The 20,931-nt window shown below is 36.2% G+C and overlaps 1 protein-coding gene and 1 non-coding gene across 3 annotated transcripts; both read left to right on the forward strand.

Moving 5' to 3' along the window:
- The first annotated feature begins 3,129 nt into the window (after positions 1-3,129).
- LOC148544613 (small nucleolar RNA R71) lies at positions 3,130-3,233 on the forward strand. The gene has a single exon (XR_015900576.1). It is a non-coding gene; the product is annotated as a small nucleolar RNA R71 (small nucleolar RNA).
- A 7,819-nt stretch (positions 3,234-11,052) lies between these two features.
- LOC107618412 (large ribosomal subunit protein uL5) lies at positions 11,053-13,517 on the forward strand. 2 transcript variants are annotated; one of them, XM_016320468.3, is made up of 6 exons: positions 11,053-11,178; positions 11,430-11,488; positions 11,564-11,671; positions 11,746-11,788; positions 12,430-12,625; positions 13,136-13,517. In XM_016320468.3, exons 1-6 carry the CDS (start codon positions 11,109-11,111, stop codon positions 13,329-13,331), a joined length of 672 nt encoding a protein of 223 aa, XP_016175954.1. In that variant the 5' UTR covers positions 11,053-11,108; the 3' UTR covers positions 13,332-13,517. The 2 variants fall into 2 exon arrangements, with proteins under 2 accessions (XP_016175954.1, XP_016175955.1); XM_016320469.3 differs by having other exon boundaries at positions 11,080-11,178; positions 11,365-11,488.
- Positions 13,518-20,931: the final 7,414 nt, after the last annotated feature.

The raw sequence follows: 20,931 nt of genomic DNA on the forward strand, positions 1-20,931 counted from the left end.
GGTGAAGCAAGAAGTGTTGTTGGAGGTGTGGTGAGGTTGTTTTCGGCAAAAGATAGTTATGCTATGATGAAAGAAAATGTGCATGAAGGAGATTTGGTGGTGTGGAACTCGTTCCTCAAGTGGTTCTTTATAGTGCCCGTGAGTGAAAAATGGACGGCTAGGGTGGTTTGTGAAGGGTGGCTTGATGGTAAATATATGAATCAGGGAGAAGGACGAATTGCTTTTCATTTTCTTGGAAGTATTCTGGGTGCATTAGGTTGTACATGTAGCTATCTTTTCTTGCAGAACTTCCTTTTCCCATGTGTTAGTTTCAAAGACTTGTGAACTTTCTTTTTGACCAAGCACCGTACCTCCCTTTGTCTTTTTCCTCCATTTTTGTCTTTTCTTTTGTACCTGCACAAACAAACAAGTTTGCTATCATTTTTCGGTCCATGTGAATGATGAATAGTACTTGCACATGTAAATCAATGATTGACTTCATGAGCTTATAGCCGTGACTTTTGTATGTATGCACACTTATTACTGGACACCAAACTTAGTGTTTGGTAAAGTCTCCTGATGACATGAAATCCATATTGGTTGTCCTTAATGAATGTGCATAATTCTAATAAATCATAGTCACTTTGGCTCTTTGATTCTAAACAAATTTACTACCCTAAGTAATTGAAACCAAAGTATTAAAACATGCGAATGGTATACTTGTCATGAATTTCGAAATCCAGAGGAACTTCTTGCTTTTCATGAACCGTGTTCAAAGAGGAACACCAAACTTAATGTTTGGTTGTGCACTTTGAATGAAAAATTGAATGCATTTTGAATAAAATTTGGGGTGCCTTCAGGCACACCAAACTTAGAGACAAATTGTATTTTACATGCAATGTTTAGTGCACTCTTTCAGCAGTTGTCCTGAGGATTCAAGTTCATGCATAAGAAACCATGCTTTATTAGATGCACAACAAAACAAAAAAAGTAAGGATATTAAAACATGGGTTGCCTCCCATGAAGCGCTTCTTTATCGTCACTAGCTTGACGGTTGTCCCTTGTTAGGGTGGATTGTAGTGCTTGACGTCTTCTCCTCTCACTATGAAAACGTCCCCACTTGATTCTTTCATGACCTCTAAATGTTCCATAGAAAGAACTTTCCTGATTGTGAACACTTGAGGGAGCTGGAAAGGAATGGTTTTGAGGCCAGGTGGGATTGGCAGATAATGACTTGATATCACTTTATCTCCCGGAGAAAAACCTTCAGTGGGAATTTTCTTGTTTCTCCACCCTCTTGGCAATTTCCCTATCATTCTTCCCTTTCTCTTGAGGATTTCTTCATTGACCCTTATGCCAGGAGGATCCTTCTGATCTGTTTCCATTGATTCTTGTGGCTTTAACTCTTGCAACTCTTGTTTACCTTCCAAGGACTGTTTTAGAGTTTCAGCTGCTGGATTACTTTTCTCCAAACACAGATGGCTACTATCATCCTTAGGCTTTTCAGGTTCTGGTTCAGGCTCAGATGCAGGTTTGAAAACTTTGAAAATGAGCTGTTCATCATGTATTCTCAGAATTAGCTCTCCTTGTTCTACATCTATGAGCGCTCTAGTAGTGGCTAGAAATGGCCTGCCCAGAATGATAGGGTGTAAGTAGCTTTCCTCCATGTCCAAAATGACAAAGTCTGTGGGGAAGTAATAATCTCCCACTTTCACCAGCACATTCTCAACTACCCCTTCAGCTTACTTCTGAGTTTTGTCAGCCAGTTGTATGATTACATCAGTGGATCTCACCTCATTCAGTTGTAGCCTCTTCATAAGAGTTAGAGGCATCACATTTATGCTAGCTCCTAGATCACAGAATCCTCTGTCAATTTTTGTTTCCCCTATGATGCAAGGGATATGAAAACTTCCTGGGTCTGTTTTCTTAGAGACTGTGTCCTTCTTGATGAGGGCACTGCATTCTTTGTTCATTGTTACCGTTTGTCCTCCCTTCAAAACTCTTTTCTTGCTCAACAATTCCTTTAAATACTTGATGTGTGTAGGCATTTGATGAAGAATCTCAAGAAAGGGAATATTGATATGGAGAGACTTAAATGTCTCTAAAAACCTTGAATAGGTTTTCCCTTTTTCACCTCCTCCTAACCTCTGAGGAAATGGTGCTTTTGGTTGGTATGTTTCCATCGTGCCTTTTTGCAGTTCCTTAGCTTGCTCAGTTTCACTTTCCTGCTTAGCTTCCTCCACACCTTCCTTCAAGATTTCTGGCTCCTGTTCTGAGGATCTGATTCCTTCTTCTTCTGAGACTTCTTTCAATATGGTGATGGCCTTGCATTCTTCCCATCTCACTCCCTTTTGTTCCCCTTTAGGATTCTTTTCTGTGTCACTAGGGAACACTGCAGTTGATTTGGGGGCCTGTTGAGATAGCTCTCCTACTTGAGACTCCATCCTCTTGAGTTTTTCACCATGGTTTCTTAAGGTAGATCTCACATCATCCCTGAAGCTTTTCAATTCAATTATGTCCTGACCCATGTGTGCTAGCATTCCTTCTATCCTGTTTAATTGATCTTGAAATTGTTGGTTCGGGTTAGGGTGGGTAGGTTGATTATTTTGGCCATGATATGGTGGTTGAGAGTAAGTATTTTGTGTGGCTTGGTATGATCTTTGGTTGGAGTTTTGGTATGTGGACTTGTTATGTTGGTTTTGCTGGTTTCCCCACCCAAAGTTTGGGTGATTTTTCCAGCCTGGGTTGTAAGTGTTGGAATGTGGATCATATGGTTGCCTTTGTTGATTTCTCACATAATTGGCCTCTTCCCAATCACCTCCTTCAGTAGTTTCTTCCTCTTGATCTTGTGTGTGTATTGCAGCCACTTGTTTTGTTTCTAATTTCCTGGTGAGCTCTGCTAGTTGCTTGGCAAACACCTTGTTTTGGGCTAGAATTGTATCAACATGGTTCAGCTCCATGACTCCCTTAGTGTTGTGTCTCTCTGATGCATAGTAGTACTCATTCTCAGCCACTGTCTCAATCACTTCAATGGCTTCTTCCACAGTCTTTTTCCTGTTCAATGAACCTCCTGATGAATGGTCTACAGCCTTCCTTGATTCATAAGACAGTCCATCATAGAAAATATGCAATTGCACCCAGTCATGGAACATGTCTGGTGGGCATTTCCTTGTCAAATCCTTGAATCTCTCCCATGCCTCGTAGAGAGTTTCACCATCTTGTTGTCTAAAAGTCTGAACCTCAGATCGAAGCCTATTGACCTTTTGTGGGGAGTAGAAACGTGCCAGAAACTTGCTTTCCACCTCGTCCCATGTTGTTAGGCTCCCCCTTGGGAATGATTCCAGCCACTTAGCTGCCTTGTCCCTAAGTGAAAATGGGAACAAAAGCAGTTTATAGGCATCTTCCTGGACTCCATTGGACTTCACAGTGTCGCAAATTCTCAGGAATTTTGTGAGATGTTGGTTTGGGTCTTCATTAGCACTTCCACCAAATGAACAATGATTCTCCACAAGTGATATTAGCTGTGGTTTGAGTTCAAAATTGTTGGCCTGAATGGGTGGTTTCTGGATGCTGCTACCACAATTCCCAGAGGTTGGGTTTATGTATGAACTAAGAACCCTCCTCTCAGGAATGGCATTGTTTCCATCAGCTCTCTCATGGTTGTGAATTTCTCTATCCATGTTGAGATCTAAAGCTTCCTCAAAATTGTCCTCAGATTCTCCTTCAGATTCTTCTTCTCCCAGTATTCTCTTCCCTCTTGCTTCCCTTCTAAGTCTATGAAGGGTCCTCTCTGGTTCGGTATATGGAGGAGTTGATGTCTCTCCTCTCCTACCTGTCATACAAGAACACAGCACAGGCAACAAACAAGTGAAATACTCTTGGTTAATGGAAGAGTATGGTTAGAGCAGTTGAGGAATTAATTCAAACAGTTAGTGAGTCAGTGAGTTAGTTGCTTGAATTTAAAGGCATAAAGAAAGAAAGCATGTAACAGAGTGCAGAAATTAAAATTCAACAAGTAACTTGTACTGAATTAATCAAAACAAAAAAAAATGCTCAATCTAGTTAACTTCCAATTGGAGAATTGTCAATCGAAAACCAATCCCCGGCAACGGCGCCATAAACTTGATGCGCATAAACTTGTTATGCTACGATTTAGGAAATTGCACGATCGGCAAAATTCCTTCCGGCAAGTGCACCGGTTATCGTCAAGTAAAAACTCACAATAGAGTGAGGTCGAATCCCACAAGGATTGGTTGAATGAGCAATTCGGATTAGAATGTGTGACTAGTTGAGCGGAATCAAGAATTAGATGAGATTTGCGGAATGTAAAATTGGCGGAAAACGTAAATGGCAAGAAATTGAAATGGCGGAATCTTAAATTACATGAATTAAAGAGCAGAAGCTAAATTGCTGAAATTAAAAGGGAATGGGGGTGATTGCATGAATTGAGTTGCAGAATGTAAAGAGAAAGTGGAAATCAGAAATGGGGAATTCATTGGGTTATAGGAGATATTGAGATCTCCGAATCAAAACATGTTTTATCCCTTCCTCGACCAATGCATTCATTGAATTTTGCTTGGCAATCTTATATGATTGGATCCCAATCCCTTGGCTCACCAATTCTCTCTAAAAACAAACAAATTCCCAATCCCTTGGTTTAAATGTTCATAAGAAGAGATGATGCTCGATCACTGATTATACCACACAGTTTCATGAACCACAATTTGGTAGGATTACATGTCACAATATCCATCCAAACCCCAATCCAATTCACTGTGAGAAAGCTTCTCTAGCATGAATCCTCCATTCCTTTCCCAAGGTTCCGAAGGATTCCAATTATGGGTAGTTTCTTTCCCAAGACAACTACCCAATGGAATTAGATCGAGAAGCTTTTTAACAAAATTCAAGAGAAAAGATTGAAGAAGAAGATAAAACTATTATTGATTCATTGAATTACAATAGAGCTCCCTAACCCAATGAAAGGGGGTTTAGTGAGTCATAGCTCTGAATTCAATTACAAAGATATGAAAACTAGCTAAATGAAAAAGTCCAATTCCTTCCTAACTTAAATTCTATCCTATTTATACACTTTCTATATTGAGCTTCTGTTGTGTTTCTTGGGCTTTGAGGCCTCTCCCTGCTTTCCTTTTGCCTTGGGTTTATGATCCATAATCTTGATGAGGCTGCTGATCCAAATTCTGTAACATTCATTGAGCCAACTTAGTGATAATCAAATAATGACACATGACTCAATAAATTGAAATTTCAGACTCATCAATCCTTCAGGCCCAATCCCATAAACCAAGATATTCAATTGGATTTCATACCAGAGTAAGTTTAAGTTAATGTTTGTGCTCAAATACTAACTTAAACCGCAATATTTTTGGCCCAGAAACCTTTTCCAAGAGTGGCGTTTAAGTTGCAGTTTAAGCTTAAACTGCAGCTTAAACGTCAGACACTTCCAGTGATGCCTTTTGTGGAAGCACGTTTAAGCTTCAGTTTAAGGTTAAACTGAAGCTTAAACGTGGAAAAGGAAGAAGGCAGCCCTGGAGGGTAACTTAGTCGAACACGTTTAAGCTTCAGTTTAAGGTTAAACTGAAGCTTAAACGTGGAGATAGGAAAGGCAGCCCTGGAGGTCGAACACGTTTAAGCTCCAGTTTAAGGTTAAACTGGAGCTTAAACGTGGAAATAGAGAAAGCCATCTGGGAGGTCGAACACGTTTAAGCTCCAGTTTAAGGTTAAACTGGAGCTTAAACGTGGAAATGGCTCCCTGGTGCATTTCCCATTTCTGGCGTTTAACTTCCAGTTTAAGGTTAAACTGGAGGTTAAACGCCACTTTCACCCTTTCCTCAGCTTTCATGATTTTGGCGTTTAAGCTCCAGTTTAAGCTTAAACTGGAGCTTAAACTCCACATGTGATATTCAAGCTTCCTTTATTGATTTTGTTGCTTCCTTGCCTAGCCTCTTCTTCCCTGAAATCATCCAAACAACTGCATCAAAGTCTTGCAAATTTTCATGAGAATCTTCCATTCATAGCATTCAAGTAATATAACTAAAAACTCATGAAATTTGCATAAAAATCATACTGTTTGGATGGTTCATTGCTTTGTTATTCATTTAACCATTCTTGGTTACTCTAAGCTCAAGAAAGTGCATAAAACAACTAAAACTAACAGAAAAATGCTAGTGAAACTCGCCTAAGATGCCTTGGCATCAGTCACAAGCAGTCAACTCTTGGCAACAAGGACCGTTGCGAGGGACCTACGATCCTAATTTCTATCAACCTCTCACACCTAGTGGAACACGTCCTCGCTACAGTTTTGGCCATCCATATGCTCATGCTCTATGCCCTTGACATGAGATACAACCATCATACCCTCAAGCCCCTCTACCTTTTCCACCACCAATTCCATCTTCACCCATCTACCTACCGCCACAAGTGGGACAACCTAGCTTTCCCCACTATTCCACCCCAATTAACTTCCCTTATGAGGAGCCTAGCTTTCAAGTCCTCATCCAAGAGCAAAGGGAATTTCAAAGGAAGCAAGAAAATTGCATGGCCACTCTTGTCGAAGCTTTCTCGCGATTAGTACCCTCTCACTCCACCCCTAGTAACCTTGCCCCTCCACCCTTGACACACCCATCAACCCCGGAATCTAGCATTGGTGCTATAACTCCGAAAGGAAGTGAGCCGCTTAGTAAGGTAACCTCTCAACCCGCTCTTCTGAAGGAGGAATCTATTGATGTGGGTGAGAAATTTATTAAAGATGGGAGATAGGACGGACTTGAAGAAGAGAGCCACTATGAGCTTCAAAAAGGTCTAAGTGATGATGTGATCTTCCAAGTAGGGAACCTTGAGGAGGAAGAAGATGGAAATAGCCCTCCGAAGATAAACAAGGGAAACAAGAAGAAGTCACCCGAGTCAAAGAGAAAATCTGGAAATACAAGGGGAGGATCTATGTACCAAACGTAGGAGGTCTGTGACATGAGGTGTTGACAGAGGCTCACAAGAACGGTTTCTCAATTCACGCTAGAACTACCAAGATGTACCATGACTTGAAGGAGATGTTCTGGTGGCGAGAAATGAAAAATGACATAGCAATGCATCTATCCAAATGCCTTAAATGCCAAAAAGTAAAAATAGAGCACCAAAATCCTTCTAGAACATTGCAACCCCTCGAGATTCTGCTTGGAAGTAGAAAGGTATCACCATGGACTTTGTGTCAGGCTTGCCAAGAACTAGAGTAGGATATGATGCGGTGTGGGTGATTGTGGATCGATTGACGAAGTCAGCTCATTTCTTGCCCATTCGTATGAACTATTCCTTCGAGGAACTGGCGAGGCTGTATATCAAGGATATTGTGAGGTTGCATAGTGTGCCTACAACTATAGTGTCGGACAGAGACCCCCTGGTTTACTTCAACATTTTAGGGAGCCTTTCAACAAGCATTCAGAACACAATTGTGTTTGAGTAAAGTGTACCATCCTCAAAGTGATAGCCAGTTGGAGAGAACAATTCGAACCTTAGAAGATATGCTGAGGGAGTGTGTCTTAGATCAACCAACCAATTGGGATCGTTATATGCCTTTAGTAGAGTTTGCGTATAACAACAGTTACCATGCAAATATCAGAAAGGCTCCGTACGAGGCTCTGTATGGGAGAAAGTGTCAATCTCTGTTATGTTGGTATGAGGCTGGAGAGACGAGCATATTAGGTCTCGAACTAATGGAAGAGACAACAAAATAAATAAAAATGATCCGAGCTAAAATCTTTATTGCCCAGAGTCATCAAAAAAGTTGTGCGGATCGGAGGCGGAAGCCTTTAGAACTTAAAGAAGGTGACCATGTATTTTTGAAAGTTACTCTGATTATGGGTATGGGGAGGGCTATAAAGACTAAGAAGCTGAATTCCTGTTATATTGGTCCATTTTAAATCTTGAAGAGCATCGAGCCAGTGGCATACCAGATAGCTTTACTGCCACACCTCTCAAATTTCCATGATATGTTCCACATCTCTCAACTTCGAAAGTATACCCCCGATATGACCCATGTGTTAGAACCAGAATCAATTCAACTAAAAGAGAATCTGATGTTTCAAGTTACTCCAGTTATAATTGATGATGTTAGTGTCAAGAGGTTTCGTGGAAAAGAAGTCCCATTGGTAAAAGTCACTTGGAGTCAAGCTGGAGTGAAAGAGCACACGTGGAAACTTGAGTCAGACATGAGAAAAGATTATCCCCATCTTTTTATAGATAACTAAATGTTGAGGGCAAAATTTCTTTTAAGGTGGGTAGGATATAAATTTTAGAAAAAAATCGCTAGTTAATTATATATTTGAAAATTGAGTTAAGATTGTTTAAACCGCCCAGTTAAGGTTAAAAATTCAAGTTTCATAATTTGAAAATTTACAGATAAAATTTAAACTCATAATTTGGAGCGTGAAAATATAATTATTTATGAAAAAAAGCATACCGGTGTTATAACTGACAGTACATGCTTATAACTATCCAGTACTGTATATGAGAAAAATATAAATGTAGAAATGACTAGAAAAATATTTCAAATACAATTTGGAACAGATATTGGCCCTGGGTAGGGCTAATAGGCAAAATGACAAAAATTTCCCTCTCTTATTGGACCCAAAACGTGACCTTCTTCCATTTTTTCAATCATTTTTCACATAAGAAGGATAGAGAGCTCGAGAGATTGGGAGATCGAGAGAAGAGAAGAGGAAAGCACTTTTCATCAACACCTTCAAACTCACTTTTCTCACAAACTCACTTTTCTCACAAACTGGAGCTCCGATCGACGACCCGTTTGCAGATACGCGTCGCTCTTATCTTCCTCTACATTTTTATGTAACTTTGCAGTGAGTAATTGTGAGAACTTCCCTTTATTTCTCTATTTCTCACTGTTTTTTCGTTTTCGGAGTGTGAGGGATTGAATTTGGGAATTTTGATGCTTTAGGGGAATTTCAAGCTCAAATTCTAACAAAGTTTTAACCCATGTTCATGTGGAATGAGGTAAGAGAACTCTTTTTCTTTATTTTTTCCTAATTTTTGTGAAACCCTAGCATGAACATTGTATAAATCAAATGAAATTAGATTGAATAGCATTTGTTGAAGCTTGGATTGGTGATGAATTGATTGAGGTTTGGATTCACCAGAGAGAAAGGCTGAAGAGGTTAGGACCGTTGTCAAATATGGTACGCCTTTCAATTTTGGATAATCATTATGTACTGCTACGTGAAATCCTAGGGTAGTTGACATGAGGATATTGTTAGATTGTTGTTGTTGATGATGGTTTAATGAATTTGTTTTGTTTGCATTATTGAAATTAGGATGGCCTATTGTTAAATTGTATGTTTGATTTGTATGTTTGCTTATTATTGAGAGTGTGTCTTGTGATGGTTAATTGCTTAGATTGTTGAGAATTAGATTGGTGATACTTAATTGCGAAATTGTTGAGAATGAAACTTTGATGAATGCATGGCTATAATTTCATCTTTCTTCTCCCCTTTGATTCTTGGTTTTCCTCCTGTGTTGTTAGCCCCATGGCTTTTGCTCTTTTCGTCTTCTTCTTCCTCACCGTCCTTTGTCTCGTCTTTCCATTCAAAGTCAGTCGGGTCATCCTCCTCCATAGTGATAGGTTTTTTGTCCTACTTCACTGAAAGATTTCTTTGGGCCTTCCAGTTTCTTGTCTCCCTCCCAATTATCAATTATCCAATCTTTTTCTCTAAGAACCAAAGTGGTGTCCCCCGTAAATACTTTTCCTTCATCTCCTTTTTTCACCTTTTTCACGCTCTTATGATTCTGTTATTTGTCCCTTCTTGGTGGTTTTCTTGACTCATGTGCCGTCGAATGTTCTCTCTGGACATAGCCACCTCTTATGGTGGTTGGTCAATGCTGACAGTTGTTAAAAAAAGAAAGAAAAGGCTTTTTTTGTCAGGTGGATTAGACAGCACTTAATATAATTCTATTCTTTGTCCCTTCTTAGTGCTTTTCTTGGCTCATGTGCCCTCGAATGTTTTCCCTGGACATAGCCACCTCTCATGGTGGTTGGTCAATGTTGACCGTTGTTAAGAGAAGAGAGAAAAAGTTTTTGGTTGGTTAGGTGAATTAGACAACCCCTAATACTAGGCATTATTCATGCACCACACACCCATACAACACACTCACACACACTACATGGATTCATTTTTTGACTTGAATCCATGTGGTTGTTAAGGAGGCACATGATATGCCGGATTTTTTACTAAAATAAAATAAAATAAATTATTATTTTTCAAAATTCTATTTTTCAACTTTAATTTTCTAAATATGAATTTTTTTTTCAAAGCAAGTTCGTCACACCTCTGTCGAACTCTATAAATTTTATAGAGTTTGCCTAAACCCGGGCGAACTCCCCTTCAAATTCTAAAAAAAATGACTAACTCAACTTCTTAAGCTTCACCATAGACAATGGCAACCATTATCATCGTTTCCAAAGTACATAGGAGTAGACAAGAATAAGTCATATTTTTATTGGAAAAATGATGATTTTTTTTTTAATTTATAAGCCATTATCATCGTCTCTAGAAATACACAGATACACGAGAATAAGCCATATCTAACAAGGATTTTTTCTCATTATAAATTAGAAAAAAAAATATTTTTTCCAATAAAAATATGACTTATTTCTATGTATCTTGGAGACAATGATAATGGTTGCTATTGTATATTGTGAAACTTAAGAAGTTGAGTTAGGCATCTTTTTAAAATTTGAATTATAAAGTTTGCCGTAGTGCGGTGAACTTCCTTTGAACAAAAGAAAAAACTTATATTTAAGAAATTAAAGTTAAAAAATAAAGTTTTGAAAAATAACATTTTTTTTTTATTTTATTTTAGTAAAAAATCCATGATATGCCACTCAATCAAACCTCCAACCACAAATTTCTACTCTTAGTTAAGATAGTCTTTTTTTTTTTTCGGTTTACTAAGATATTCTTCTTTCTTCCTAGTCAGTAGGCTTAGGCCCACTCTCAGCACCCAAAAAAAAAGGAAGGCGCTTAAGAAAATTAGGCAACTCGGACCAAAAGAACAAAAAAAAAAGGAAAAAAATTAGGGCAGCGTAAGCATGAAGTATAAAATGCATGAGGTGGCGTAGCCGCCTCCGAAGTCCGAAGCTGAAGCACTGCAACTGCGCATCTCGGCAACTATTCGGTTTGTTACGCTTTTCTTTCGTCCAATCATTTACCGATCTATCTCTTTCACCATTTTTCCATTTCAACTCGAATTTCTCACGCCTTGCGCACAATTAATTGTTTTGTGCGTTTTGAGTGGATATTATAATTGTTGAATCTATGTGATTCTCTCTGTCCTTATTCGCATCATGTTATTTGTGGTTAGGGTTTAGGGTTTTGGTTCCTTTATAAACGCCAGCTTACACTTCACATTCTCTTTGATTGCTGTAGCCACTGGTCCTGTACTCTGCCGCCTTCATATTAGCTCAAATCCAAATCCAAATCCAATGGTAATCGCTCAGATCTTCTCTTGTCTTCTTTTATTTGCTTGTTTGTGTGTTGATTTGGAATGTAAATGAGAACAGGCTTCGGAGAAGAAACTTGCGAATCCAATGAGAGAGATTAAGGTGCAGAAGCTCGTTCTCAACATCTCCGTGGGTGAGAGTGGAGATCGTCTCACTAGAGCCGCTAAGGTTCGCCTCGCATTGCTTCTTCTTTTAATTTTTCTTTTTATCTATAATTAAAGTTGTTGTCTGTGTTTTTTCAGGTGCTAGAGCAACTTAGTGGCCAAACCCCAGTGTTTTCCAAAGGTTAGTTATTATAATGATTAATGAATAGTTGAATAATTCTGGTCGTAATGAATTTGTATCACTCTCAGGTTCTATTGATTAGGGTTGTTTACAAAGTAATTTGCATCATATTATGTATGTTGCAAGTGAAATGAATGTGGAAAAGTTTCTAACTTCAAACCTTAGTGTTGGTATTGAGTCTATTTTTTTATGGTTTCTACCCATGGTTCTGTTTTTTTCTCCGGCTTCTCTTATAGAATAGAATAGTGAAAGCATGCGTGGTGTTAGAGATAATGGTTATATGGGTTTAGCAATATATTTACTAAACAAATTTAATTATTGCCATGAATGAGAACCAGCTGTGTCGTGTAATTCACTCTTCAGCTGTTCTGGGATTCAGAGAGGGATAGGGTTAGTATTAGCATTATGACTTATTTTACATCAAATCTACTGTTTAGCCCAAAGTTATTGCTGATTTACAATTTTTCATTTTTAGTATTACAGTTCATATTGATTAATACTGTTCTTATAGCTCCACTGAATTTGTAGTCCTCCTATCCTAAGTGAAATCTTTTACCAATTTATCTTTCATCTGATATGTTGGCATCTGTGGCTGTCTTGTCATTGATTTGGTTTTATCTTATTTCTCTTGGTTTTGACAGCAAGATACACTGTCCGTTCCTTTGGAATTAGAAGGAATGAGAAGATTGCATGCTATGTCACTGTTCGAGGTGACAAGGCAATGCAGCTTTTGGAGAGTGGTTTGAAGGTTAAAGAATACGAACTTTTGAGGAGAAACTTTTCTGAGACTGGATGCTTTGGCTTTGGTATTCAGGAGCATATCGATTTGGGAATCAAGTAAGCTACTGGATTTCATGTGACTATTTTACATTTTTCTGCTGCAGAACTATCTGTATTCAAATTCTGGATTTATCTGAACTTATTTGCTCCACTTGCTGCAACCTTTGACTCAAACAGAGAGCTAATCTGCCACAAAACTCCTAATGTTTTAGGATTTTTCTATTTCATCAAGTTTATGGTTAAGTTGTTTTCAAGGCTTGATGGGTTTAAAAAACCAAGACTTCTACATGGCACTGCCAATTCCCTTATTTTTCAATTCGTTCCCATTAATTTATGTTAATTGAATTTTGTTTCATTACCTTCCAAGTTCTTTGGTTGTCAGAATAAAAAGTGCCGAGGCTTATTATTTGTTCATATTAAACGATAATGTTCAACATAAAGAAACTTGGTGTTGGTTTAATTGGATTTGCTTTAGTTTTGGACGTAGTATAGAAAGATTTCAAAATAGTTTTTAATTGTGGGTTTTATTTATGCTTGGGCTTAATGTTGTGTTTTATTCTGCTTCAGGTATGATCCTTCCACTGGTATCTATGGTATGGACTTCTTCATTGTTTTGGAGCGACCAGGATACCGAGTTGGAAGGCGCAGGAGACAGAAGTCCCGTGTTGGAATTCAGCACAGGGTTACCAAAGAGGACGCTATGAAATGGTTCCAAGTGAAGTATGAGGGAGTTATTCTGAACAAGTCCCAACAAATCTCTTAATATTTTAATAGATTGGTAGGATTCAGCCTTTGGTTGTCTAGTTGTCACCCAATGATTGGCCGTTCCAATTTTCCCACCATTTTGATTCTAATGGTTATGCCCATTCTCTAAGGATGTTAAGATATGCTATTGTTGTAATCCTTTTAGACAATTCTGGTATAAAGATTTTATAGTTTCTATTGAGCACAGTGAACTTGCATTGTTGAATACTATGTTGGTGACATACATTCTCACATGGTATTACTTTTACCAGATACTTTTGCTCCTCTAAAGAAAAAACACCCTAAACACTGCAACGAACAAAGTATTTCTGTCAGAGTTATGATTTACAAAATTGTTATGATTACTACAAAAACAAAATCTTATCCTTTTGAGGGGGAATCGGTTATATGAATTATCGTATTTTATTTAGTATCATATATATAGGATAACCGTTTAAGCATACACCTCTGTTTTATGCAATGTTTTAACTTTAGTTTATTGTATTTGGTCCATATCAGGAATATTCGACAAAGTTTTACGTATGAAGGGCCTAATACAATTCTCTTTTGTCTGCCCTCGGATCAGTTATAGAATATTAGAATTCTCTATAAGTTAGATTTGCATTTAAATTTCAAATGCTCTAGCTCTAGCTCTGTTTCTATGTTCTTTGTTTCCCTACGACAGACATTGGATTTCTTTTGAAAAAAGAAAAGAAAAGAAAACCTCCCAAGAAGATGGGTCAGTAAGAAATTGAGCTGGCGAAGAGGTAGGGTGTCGCCGAAATGCGATGATGAGAGAAAAGGTAGCAAAGAGCAGAGGCTGGAAAAGGAGAATGAAGAGGAAGGATGATCAGAGAAAAAGGAGCAATGAGAAGAGGCTGGAAAAGGAGAACAAAGAGGAAGTACCCTGGTTGATCCACAGCGGAGGAATGATGGCAGTAGGTGAAGGGGGGGAATAGAATAGAGATGTAGGGAAGAGTTCATGTCACTGCGTATAGACGGTACAGGGCCAGGAGCATCAGCTAAGTTAATATTTAATTTGACCCCTTAAATTTAAAGTCGGATTTAAATTGACACCTAAAATTTTAAATGACTCAAATTAGATCTCCCAAATTTATAATCGTAACTCGCGTTAGCCCTAAATTCATCTCCGTTAATGACATGTTGATTTGATACATGAACTTGTCATGTCATATCGAATAAAACAAAACAACTTAATTTTGTATTGGCATCTAATCTTCAACGAAATGATGTCGTTTCAAACAAATAGGGTAAAACGCTTCTCGTATTATGACCATCACTAATGAAAAAAAGAAGTGTTATGTGAAACTATGATATTTCGTTAAAGATTGAAGGTCAATATAAAACGACGTCGTTTTATCTTATCTAGCATGACAAGTTAACATGCTAAATCAACATGTCTTTCTAGGAGATGAGTTCAAGTACTGAGGTGAGTAATTTTATAAATTTGGGGCTTTAATTTCGGTCAATTAAAATTTTAGTGATCAATTTAAGTTTGATCTCAAATTTCAGGGTCAAATTTTGTATTAACTCGAGCATATTTGTGCAAAATCAATGAACATGAACAGCCTCACATTATTAAGGATTCTCGTTCAAAGTCTCTTTTCTAATTTATACCTCCTTATATGAAGAACATATTAGAGTAATCAGATATGCTTATTTCTTTTGGTTTATATTCTCTGACTTTTCACATCTTTTATCAATTCTATAATTTTGCGTTTATCTCAAGTTTTTTCTTGAGAAAGCTTTGCATGTAGTCTGTTTGATGAAAAGAAAGAAGAGAATACGAAGAATGAAGTTTCAGAAGAACAGAATAAAAAGCATGAAGCTATTTTAAAATCTAATTCACTTGGCAACATGGGTTTCTTTCTTTCTTTTATTTTTTTTTTAATTTTTGGTCTCTTTAGTTTAGCTTATATAATTTTGGACGAAGAATTTTACTATAACACTTAAATTGAATATGTATTATATACTGCCATTACAAACTCTCTTATAAATTGTAAATTTATATATATGAACCCACTTATTTTATTTTCTAACCTTCCTCCATTGCATGGAAGTTCCTTTTTGGTAATATGCTGTAAGCCTGTAAGTGCTATTTGAGTTTTGGATTTGGATTTTATCAACCTTCTCATTATTTCGTTGTAAAGATCATGAAACTCCAAACACCGATTGATAATGTATATAATATGAGCCTTATTTTATGCATAAACAAATGAGATTAGGTGGTAGCCTAAGGACTATTACTTTAGCTACAATAGATTTTATTCTCCATTGGGTTAAAAAGAAATAGTTGTGTTTCTGTGTGGGTGGGGATTATCTCCATTATGTTGAAAAGAACTTAAGATTAGCAATACTTTAATTAATAACAGAATTTATTTTCTATTGCTTTGAATAATCTTAGGTAAATAATCTGTTATGAAACCGTGATAATCTATTATCTAATTGAATTAGGGATGGTAATTTGACCTGACCTGCACCATTTCATTCCGAAGAAAACAGATTTATTTAATAGTTAACCAAATTTTGGAACAAATTTGGATTAAACACACGTAATTTTTATTTGGGTATAAGATAAATATAGATAATAGTTATCCGCTCAATTATCCACTTTGATCCGCTCTAAATATACAATTTAATTTAGTTTTTTTGTGACTATTTAATTTCGTTTTATGTGTATATATAATTACACATAATTTAGTTTTATGAGTATATATATATATATATAATTCTATCCAATCTTTTCTATTTTAAAGGATAAGTTACTTCTTATTGTATGTCACAGTATTATTGATGGAAATAGATTAATTTATCATAATTAAATTTAATCTTTTATTTAATCTAAGTTTCAATAACCCAACTAATTAACTAAGGTATAATTTTCTTTTGCAACTTATAAAAATCATTTAAAAAATCTTACTTTGTAATTTATTTTTTCTCAAACTACATATTTATTAATCATTTCCAACAAAAAAAATTCAAGAGACATTAAAAATTTTCAAAACACTATATCTTGATAATCTCTCTTTCATCCGTCATATTTTTCAAAAAAGTTTCTATATAGTATATTTGATAGTTATTGAAAAAATCCTCCATTACAATAAAGTGTATTTTCAATTATAGTTGAATTAGAGTATACATATTAAAGAAATTTACTGAATAAACAAATTGAGATATATAAGCACATAAAATTACAAAAAGTTTTGAGATAATAACATTTTATAAAATAAACCCCTTTAATTTTATCCAATTAAATTTGAATTTCAAATTGTGTGTAAATTGTATGGTTCTTTATTTCCTATTTTTTTTCTCTTATTGTCAACAACTCCGAATTTAACCTTTTTTTTCCAACTTCGTCTTTGTACGTTCATATGATGAATTTTTTTTTTTAAATACAAAGGAAGTAAGATAAAATTATCAAGCGATAGCGTTATAAGAATTTTTTATGTCTTTTGAATTTTTTTTATCTATTCATTTTATTTTTTCAGATTTTCTCAGTTGAAAATGATTAATAAATATGTGACTTGAGGAAAAAAATATAAAATAGAACTTCTTTAATAATTTTTATAAATTATAAAAAATATATATTATAGTTTATTGGTTAATTTATCAAAATTTAAATTAGATGAATAGTTAAATTTAATTATGATAAATCAATTTATTTTAACCAATAATACTATGACATGTAATAAAGAATAACTTACCCTTTGTTCCGATGGTTATCTGAAACGTTGATTTTGGGCCTGAACATGAGGTCCAGACTCCTTCTGAGGCAGCGTCCGGCTTGTTCTTATGCCGAGGTACCGCCATCCGAATTCCTCATGAGGGGTGTTAGTGTATTTATAGTAGAGTGCTAACCACCTTTGTTGGAGTAGTTCCACCTTTATTGGTGGATGACCGTTCCCTTTATCTTAGAAGTTGTTGATATCTATCGATCTTTTAGGGGAGATAGAGATAGTAGGAGAGATTCGTGAAGGTAGTTACTTATTTTAAATAAGCAGGGTTGGACCCCCTTGTCGTATCCGACCTCTTATGAGGTCGGGCAAATAGAAGAGGCCGCCATTTTTTGGGTGGATCTTTATCTTTATTGGGCATGCCTTTATGTTTTGGGTCAGAGTATGAACAGTGCCCCCTGCTACTTGAGGTCCAACTTTACAAAGTCGGATTTGAGCAATTAGATGACCAAGTCGAAATATTGAGTTGTAGAGAAGTTGTTTAGTAATTTTGAGTTCTAAAGCCATAGAGGTCAGTCGACTCAACATGATTTGAATGATGTAACGTTCTTGTAACGTTACTCTGTAACTATTTGTGCGCTTTTTTCGTGCGCTATCATTTTGTTGTAGTGTAGTTGTTACTTTGTCGTATTGTAATATGATTTTTTAAGTCGTTTTTATGTTCTGTTCGACTTGCTCTCTTTATACGACTTGTTTTTGGCCAAGTCTTTTTTCTAGAACTAATTTGTACAACTCGTTCTTTCCGAATTGTTTAAGGCTTGTAGGCTCTGTATGATTAGTTTTAGCACATCTTGCTTAACTAGAGAATATTTCTTGTCCTAGTTTTGTACAACTCGTTCAGTTTGAGTTATTTTGAGGGTGCATGACTTGTTTTAATACAAATCACCTTTCTGAAACTTATTCTGATTTTGTACAACTCGTTTTATACCGAGCTATTTTGTAGATTTGTTGCATGACTTTATTTTTAGTACAAATCGCTTATTTTGAGACATGATTATTTCTTGATCGGATTTCATGCAACTCGTTTAAATCCAAGATGTTTTTAGGACTTCACAACTTGTTTTACAACTTATTTACTTTGAGTCCTTTTAAAGTATCAGATCATCTTTATAGCCATCGGATTTCGTTGCTTTATCCATTGTGGCCCTACTCGAGGTCGAGCTTTATGAAGTCGGACTCGAGCAATCAAGCGGGTAGGAATATCGAATAAAGTCTTTCAATGATTTGTCCAACTCGTTTGATTCGAGTTATTTCTAAAGTGATAGAATTTTATACGACTTATTTTTAATACAAATCACTTAGATTATATAGTTATTTTTAACTCGATTTCGTTCAACTCATGAGCTTGAGTTGTTTTAAATTATCAAGTCGTATTATAACCATTGGACACCAACTTGAACCTAGTCGCTTTATCCGAGCGACCATTAAAAAAGTCGGCTCGTGATTTTTGTGCTTTGCCGAGCATAAATTGGCGCCTTAAGTGAAGGGATTATATGCTTATTCATTCTCCTTTCTAGTTTTTACAAGATTGTCATCCTTGTGTATGATACAACTCGTTTCACCTGAGCTGTTTTATTTGGAGGATTGTTTTTATGTTTCGATTTTGTTCAAAACGTTTACAATCCTTTCTTTCCTTTCCAACTCGTTTCTGTATAAATCGTTTAGTTGAAGGATTCTTTTTTTTTATCTCTTTTGATTTTTTACAACTCATTTTATATCGAGTTATTTCAATTTTGATTTAGTGATTTATTTTGATACAAATCACTTTTTAATGATTTGCTTTAATGATTTGTTGTGATACAAATCATTTTTAAAGCTTTGCTCTTAGGTTGACATGACTTGTGCTTGATACAAGTTCGTTGAAAATATGGTTGACTGTCACAACTCATTTAAACCGAGTTGTCCTTTTATTGTTGTAGATGTTGGAACAAATTTTCTTTAAACAACTTGTTTTTGTAAAGTTGTTCCATTTAATACGATTAGGTCGTTTATCTTTGAAACTTGTAGAGATGAGATCGTGGGCTTGGATTTTGTACAATTTATTTGTTACTCGTGTGGGTCGAGTTGTTAAATCATATTTATGCCTCGAGGGGCATATTTAGTTAAGTTACTTTTGCGACTTATTCTAAACACAATTTTTTCAACCCGTTTGGCCCGAGCTGTTTCGAGGTGTTTTTTTTTTCAATTCGCGTATGTAATTTTTTTCCACTAATTAGTTCCTCGTCGCTTTATCCGAGCGGCTTCTATAGGGTCGGCCCATGATTTTTGCAGTTTGTCAAGCTTCAATTGGTGTGTTTTAATTGTAGAAAATCAATTTCCATTAGAAATTGTAGTATTTCCTTATGTTGGAGGTGTTTTGCGACCTGAGCAGTTCATCACCCTTGAGATCGGACACTTTGTAGTAGCCCTTTCCTAATACTTCAGTATTCTTGTAGGGTCCTATCCAATTTGCTATCAACTTTTCTTCACCCGAACTCAGTAGCCCGATATTATTTCTTATTAGGATGAGGTATTTTGTGGCGAGTCTTGTCGTACCTCGTAGCCATCTTTGTCTCAAAACCTCTTTCTTATCCGAGTTTGCTCTAAAATTTCTAGAAGGAGGTCGAGCTCTTCTTTTTGAGCTTGAATGTTACCAACTTCGTTATAGAATTTCTCAAAGAATCTTCTCTTATCTGACTTTGATCTCAAATTTCTGAAAGGAGGTCGAGTTCTTCTTTTGTGCTTCGACTTCATTGCAGAATGTTACCCTTGGTTTTTCATTATTTATGTCGGTGGGAATCATGGCTTCTGTGCCATATGTATGTTGAAAGGGAGATTCTTCTGTGGAAGTTTGAGTTGTTTCATATGCTTATAGCATTTGTGTGGACTCTGAAAAGCCGGTTAGTAGAAGTCAGCTCGTAACACCTTTTTGCCAGTGACCTACCCCCAGATGAATTCCATAGATTCCACTGTGAGTTTCATCTAGAACCTCTTGTATTCGAAGACGGGATGTACTTTGATAGAGGTGTTGAGATTTCTCTTTTATAGAGAATATTACAAACTAAAGGTGTAGTGTTGAGCTTCTTTCATTAATCTCTTTGTCTCCCTTTACTCTTGAGGATGGATTTTGAATTTGATATATTCAATGCTTGGAGTTATCCATCCTTAGATTGTGAGGATGTTCGTCTTGTTGACTTCTTTTGATACTGAAAGTGATTGTAGTGTTTCTTGAATCAGGATTTTATTATTGTCTCCGGCTTTGTATTGGCTATCTTGGAGAGGGCATCAGCTTGATCATTCTGCTCTAAGGTTATATGCTTGACCTTTGTTTCATGAAACTTGGCTTGTTTTTTTCAAATACCCCTTCATAGTAGGATCTTTAGCTTAGTAATCACCATTGATTTGTGAGGTTATTACTTGTGAGTCGCTTAAAAATAGAGTAAAATAACAATTAGGTTCCTAAGGATTTCAATTTCAGTCTAATTAGTCTATGAAAAAAATACCAATTAATTTCTTCATAATAACAAACAGTGGACATATTATCTCTTCGTTTATGGATAGTGCGAAACGAAATGAAATTGCCTATGTTTTCTGTTATCTAGAGTGACGTATCTTTCTGCCACCACATGAGCACAAGAACGATTTTATTTGGTAGAGTGAAACATGTTATTTTTTGAGTTTTTATATAATCCTCATATTTTCTCTCTATACACTGCGGATCCTTACGAAGCAGGTAAAATTTCACTCCAAAAATTATTTTTGTGATGATATTTTCATAAATAAATACATCTCTGTAGTTAATGGTACGCATAAGTACCGTCATCAAATTTTACATGATGAATTGATAGAACAATATATTCACCGTTTGCGATTGTAAAACACTTA

Source organism: Arachis ipaensis, chromosome B9 (assembly GCF_059453495.1).
Source record: "Arachis ipaensis isolate K30076 ecotype BB chromosome B9, ASM5945349v1, whole genome shotgun sequence".
Lineage (NCBI taxonomy): Eukaryota > Viridiplantae > Streptophyta > Magnoliopsida > Fabales > Fabaceae > Arachis > Arachis ipaensis.

What these genes read in the sequence shown, in the direction of transcription:
- LOC107618412 (XM_016320468.3), top strand. Translation starts at nt 11,109, where the DNA reads ATGAGGTGGCGTAGCCGCCTCCGAAGTCCGAAGCTGAAGCACTGCAAC. An exon ending in ATCCAAATCCAAATCCAATG is followed by an intron (nt 11,489 to 11,563) that starts GTAATCGCTCAG and finishes AAATGAGAACAG; the next exon opens with GCTTCGGAGAAGAAACTTGC. An exon ending in GTCTCACTAGAGCCGCTAAG is followed by an intron (nt 11,672 to 11,745) that starts GTTCGCCTCGCA and finishes GTGTTTTTTCAG; the next exon opens with GTGCTAGAGCAACTTAGTGG.